Below are 5,714 nucleotides of genomic sequence, written 5' to 3'. Positions count from 1 at the left end.
TAAATAACTACTCAAGTAAAGTACAGATACTCAAAAAATGTACTTAATTACAGTAATAAAGTAAAAGTACTTTGTTACTGTCCACCACTGCAAAAGACTAACTGTTATGTACCACTCTTTATATATGTTACTGTTATTTATATTTCTGTGGGATTTTTAAGATGTATCTTGAGTGAGTTGAGATCATCTATTAACATGGTAATTTTAAAAATTCTATTAAAAAAACTTGTTTGTACAGTTTGTTTTAGCCTCTTTCTATTTTACAGTATGGCCTGATTTTCTTCAAATAAAGAAATGCAATAGAAACTGAAGGCAATCTCAAACTTCTGTTAGTTTATATTGGAAGTTTAGATCAGTTTGGGCCTTTTTATTCTCAAGATTTTTTAGTAAACAGGTTCTTTAAACTTTCTAATTAAACTGGCACAATAATTGTATAAATTGTGTAAATAAATAATTATACTACTCATGTTGTAAATTAACAGCAACAATTTGGGATTATACTTGTACTACTTGGGTTTAACTCTAGAATTACTTTATTTAGATTACTTTCAAGGACATATGGGGTTATCAAAACACTTTAAACATTTCTAGACTAAAGTTGGATGTTTCTGCCCAGCGTTCCAATAATAATTATTCTGTTCATGTGGGAACAATAATTTCTGTTGCCTGTTTCAGGCAGCATCTCAACACACACTTTCCTCATACAATACTGTGCACATTTAATCTATTTGTTTCTGCATGTTGTTTTGCACGCCTCTTTCACCCAGTTTGTCTTTTTTTTCTCTGTTGCTTTTTCTTCATTTCCATCTAGTGGTGATGTGGCTTCAGCTTCTAATGATGTTATTAAGCCTCTTCACAGCTTTTGGCCACCACCTCTGCCCTGCTGCGCTCTCTCACACAGTCATCCCATCACCTAAGGAGATGGAAAAGCAGTGTGTCTTCTCAAACACCTGCAACACCAAGAACAGCCTTCTTTTTGCACTCTTTTTCAAACCTGTAAAAAATGTTATACTGAATTCTGATTTTAATGATGCTTTTGTCTGATTTTTTTTTAAAGCAGAAGCACAGAGTTCACTAATTAAAGTGAAAACAACAATCGGAATGTTGTTGTTTAGGTATATAAACAGTGGTGTATAATAAAAAATCAGCCATGTGCTTTTTGTCTGATGGCTGAGATACCTTTTCTAAATCACATTTATTCACCAAAATGACCAACACGAGCTGTTTTTGTCTYAACCATTAAAGCTGTTTCTATTCTCTTCAAATCTACCAGCTTCTGTTTTCATTTTAATCCACATAATTTTGTTTTTCTTTTTTTTCCTCCAGTAAAATCCAGTCTGGCAACAAGCTGGTGCTGACCATCACCACTAAAGCCTGTCAAGGGAAGGACAACTTCGTCCGCTACCTGGAGCACGTGCAGGCCGTCCTCACGGTCAACGCCAGCCGCCGCGGGGACCTCAACATCAACATGACCTCCCCCATGGGTACAAAGTCCATACTGTTGAGTCGAAGGCCCCGCGACGACGACGCCAAGGTCGGCTTCGACAAGTGGCCCTTCATGACCACCCACACCTGGGGGGAGGACCCCCGTGGAACCTGGGTCCTCGAGGTGGGCTTCCAGGGTGAGCAGCCACAACGGGGGGTTCTGAAGGAGTGGACTCTGATGCTGCACGGAACACAAAGTGCCCCTTACATAGACCAGATCGTGCGTGATTATCAGTCCAAACTCGCCATGTCCAAAAAGGAGGAGCTGGAGGAGGAGCTGGACGAAGCTGTCGAGAGAAGTCTGAAGAATTTATTAAGTAAAAACAACTAAAAGTTCAATTCCATGCATGTTGCCAGCTCCGTCACTTTCTCCTGTATTTTATCTTCTCCGCAGTCCTGCTCTGTTCTCCAAGCCTCCAAATCTCCTTAGTTCCTCTTGGTGTCCTTTTCCTTTTGTCTCCTTCTATTTACCTCTTCTTTCTGCTTTTAGGAAACAAAAGCTTCAGTTTTCTCTGTTCAATGAATGTTTATTGTACAATCTTGAGAAAACTTGTAACCCTCAAAAAAACCTGTTGGACATTTAATGTGAGATATATCAGCTGAATTTTTACACTACAGAACTGTACATAAACCAAAAATATAAGCCACATTTTTGTTTGCTTTGCTGCCCCGCACAATTTCTTCTGCCAAATGTTGTACACGTTGTGGTTGTAAATTATTTTTTCTGTCATTCTTCTTAAAATTGAACCTCTTGCAAACGGAACAGTGACACTTCTTTCCGTTTATACTTTTATTGTGAAATGAACTGTTTATATAAATAAGGACAGAAGTGTGTTATTTATTTTGAAGAGTGTGGTCATCAGTTCACATTTCATTTTCTTTAACATATATTCTATAATAAATCTATTCAGCTATTTATAAACGTTTACGAGTGATTTGAGACGCACCTCCCAGGATCCTCAGGAAATAGCTTGTTACATATATTTTAATTAAAAATRAAGAAAATCAATGGATAAAGTAAAATGGAAAAGATTGTGTAATAAATTATTCCCACTTTAAAGTTATGTTCTCTCCTATTATTTTATTGCAGAGAATACATTAGATTTACTCACTGGGGATTTAACGCCGCATTTTCGAGGCACAGTGGAACAAAAGCCAACATATTTCTGGTAATTTTATGTTTTTAAAAACTGTCTTGCAAAGATCGGAGCCAAATGTGACAAACTACTATTACCAGCAAGAAGTGGAAAAATAAGTTATACTTGAGTGAAAGTAACTGAAAGTGAAAGTATCTTACCACAAAATTACTTTGATAAAAGTAARGTCTCCTCTAAGAAAATTATTTGAGTTAAAAGTTAAAATAGTTGACATTTATTGTACTTAAGTATCAAAAGCAGTTTCTTATTTTAAATTCACTTTAGTATTAAAAATAAAGTACTGATTCAAAGTGAGCGGTTTGTACAAAATTACATTTATTGGGAGGTGACCGCCCCAGTGTATTCATTATTTTTTCTTATGGCCATAATGACTACACTATGTACATTATGGTACCTATTTCAGGTGCATGTCTGTGCAGCATTCATCTTAATGCTACAAACCAGACATGCAGTCTGTCCTGCTGGAGTGACATGATTTGTGTCATGTGCATGTGTGATGGATCATTCAAACCAATAAGATGTCAGAATAGTGTACATTTATTCTTCTTATCTAACCACAACTAAATTTATTATATCAGGGAGGCACAATTTATCTGGATTTTTTTTCTAACAATACCAAGCCAAAATGAAACAGGAGTTACAGCTTTTATTGCTTCTTACATTTGATTACATTTAAGGAGTAGAAAGTACAGATAATTTTGGGAAAATGTAAAGAATAGAAGTAAAATGTTGGCTGGTACCAGCTGAAAATTAATTGATAACCAGAATTAAAACATATTTTTCCGTTGTTAACTTACCTTACAACTTTGAGTAGGACTTGCATCCATGTCGCAGCAAAAAGACAAATCCTCTCTCAAACTGCTCCTGAACTAATTGTTGGATGTCCAGACTTTAACTCTCTTACTTACTGAAATCCCAATGAATCTAAATATATCAAGGCTTTATAAAGTCTACATTGCAAGCACAGAATGAGATGTTTAATTTTGACTATAGTCTGCTGACCAATCAGAGCAAAGGAGGAATTTCAGAAAAGAAGTTATTTCATGATAGTATAGATATCTTACAAACCTATTCCAGAAGAGTTGCAAAAAACACGAAAAAATACTACTAATAATAAAAATTCTGTATATATAACAGAAGAGTGTAATTTATCAGTCCCTTTTCTTTATTTTTTTCTTTTATTTTGTTTTGGTTTTCAAGTGCGCAAACATCATTTTCTGATCAATCAAAGACTTGATCAAAATTCTCCTGAAACCGAACAGAACACAACATTAGTTCATGTTTGAATCCTTTATTATTCCATGTATCAAAGCAAATAATACACAGCAAAACTGTGCTGAGGGTAAATAATGGCATCCAACTGAACAAATGAGCTCAGAGGGAAAGTAAAATAAAAAAAATGTTCCTAAAGAGTTTCTGCAAAGGGTGGCACAACTTCATTCATTCTTTCTAGTTTGGTTTTACTTGTGGCGTAGATATTTGCTTTCTTTTCTCTTCCCAAGTTTTCTGACAAAAAAAGGCCTCATCCCATGGGTGCATGCTGAACAACAGCAGCAGGAGGACTGATGGTGAAACACATCCTGGACTCATTAGCAGAAGCTGCAAGCAAATGGGAAAGATTTAACTATGAGAGCAGTAATGTGTTTGGTTTTAATTGGTCTCCCTAAGAGACAGAATCATTAGTGTTAATATGGTGGTTTGAAAATTAATTTTATTCAAGCAGAGACCAATATTGGCACCGTCTTTCTATTTGGACCTGGTGGTTTCAGTGTTTCTTCTTTGTCGACTTCTCAATCGTGGTCTCCACTACCATGGACATTTCTTCATAACYTTTGACTCGGCGACCGTTGGAAAACTTCTCCACAGACTCGACCATCTCCACTTTCTCGTAGCTCATGGTGTTGGGGGAGAAGCTGCTGGAGCTGGTGGTGCTGGTGCTGCTGGAGCTGGTACTGTCAGCACGAAGTGCAGGCTTTGGAGTAGGTCTGCTTGGGCCATTGTCGTTTTTCTTGGGCTTACTGCCAGGATGGRTGGGATCGTGGGAGCTTGGGCCAGGTGGGGGAGGATTAGGGCTTGGGTATTTGGGGTAAGGACGAGGGTCTCCATCGCTGCTTTTACCTTTTCCTTCACTATCTTTAGCTCTACCGCCCCTGTTGTCAAATTTTCCTTCTCCGCCACGAGAAGGAACGGTGGGGCTTAAAGGCCTGGGGTCCACCATGGGCAGTGGGGGGACAGGAGAGGGTGTGTTGCGTCCATAAGGGTCATAAGGAGACATCCTTCCATCTCGGATAGTGACAAAGATGCGGCCGGCTGAGGGTGTGGAGGTGTAGAAGCTAGGGTCCAGGTAGCTGCCATCACCGGTAACAAGAACGTATCGACCCCTGGTGTAGAAGTCCGCTATCGGCTCTGGCCTCTTGTACCTCCTCATTCTGTCTCTGACGATGCTGCAAAGTGTGTCAAAGGCTTTGCTGATCTGAGCTCCGTCTGGGACATCCTGTGAAGGCACTCCGGCGAGAAGCGGCGTCTGCTCTTTTCTTTTCACCCTCTCCTCATGCATTTCTTCAGACTGCGTCACCTTTATTTCATCCTCTCCACCCTTTCTGTCCTCCTGAACGCTGTCGATGACGTCTTTTGGGGTCAGCTCTTTCTTCTTCAGGACCTTTTTGGCAAGTATCTTCTGCCGAGGCTTGATGCTTGTGATGTCCTGGAAAGCCTGGGTGATGTCTGGATGGAGGAATAAGCAATGTAAATGTCTGAAAAGTCACAAATCAAAAACACAATCTACAACATTTACAGTGAATGTCAGCTGGCTGTCTTTTTATTTTATTTTATCAAAGACGTTACCTTTGTTAGCTGTTAACCACATATGTAAATCTCTTAAAGAGTATACAGTTGTCACAATTATAATGACAACTGACTGCAGTTACCAGCCATTTTAACAAACAGCTGTGATTTGGCTCTTACCTCTTCCTCTGCTTAATGGGCTGGTTGTGTGAGTGTAGCGGCAATTAGATGAAAACAGGGTAATGGGTGTGCCAATTATTGCAGAATTCAACCTGCAGGGGAGAAAAA

General features: G+C 38.7%; 2 protein-coding genes across 2 annotated transcripts in view; one reads left to right on the top strand and one right to left on the bottom strand.

Annotated features, from left to right (window-relative positions):
- pcsk2 (proprotein convertase subtilisin/kexin type 2) overlaps positions 1-2,403 on the top strand; it is a gene marked incomplete in the record, with an annotated part of 37,727 nt that extends 35,324 nt beyond the window's left edge. Inside the window, 1 exon segment of the mRNA XM_014002526.1 lies at positions 1,327-2,403. Within this exon segment, the coding sequence (XP_013857980.1) occupies positions 1,327-1,816 (490 nt within the window).
- A 1,514-nt stretch (positions 2,404-3,917) lies between these two features.
- The window catches only part of bfsp1 (beaded filament structural protein 1), a 9,999-nt gene continuing 8,202 nt past the window's right edge, over positions 3,918-5,714 (bottom strand). Inside the window, exons 7-8 of the mRNA XM_014002513.1 lie at positions 5,607-5,698; positions 3,918-5,366 (exon numbers count right to left, since the gene is read on the bottom strand). Of these exons, the coding sequence (XP_013857967.1) occupies positions 4,408-5,366; positions 5,607-5,698 (1,051 nt within the window). The 3' untranslated portion in view covers positions 3,918-4,407. The remainder of the gene's footprint in view (positions 5,367-5,606; positions 5,699-5,714) is intronic.

The sequence above is a fragment of the Austrofundulus limnaeus genome, unplaced genomic scaffold, assembly GCF_001266775.1.
Source record: "Austrofundulus limnaeus strain Quisiro unplaced genomic scaffold, Austrofundulus_limnaeus-1.0 Scaffold0, whole genome shotgun sequence".
Taxonomy (NCBI): Eukaryota; Metazoa; Chordata; class Actinopteri; order Cyprinodontiformes; family Rivulidae; genus Austrofundulus; species Austrofundulus limnaeus.
This window is presented reverse-complemented; position numbering and strand designations above follow the sequence as displayed.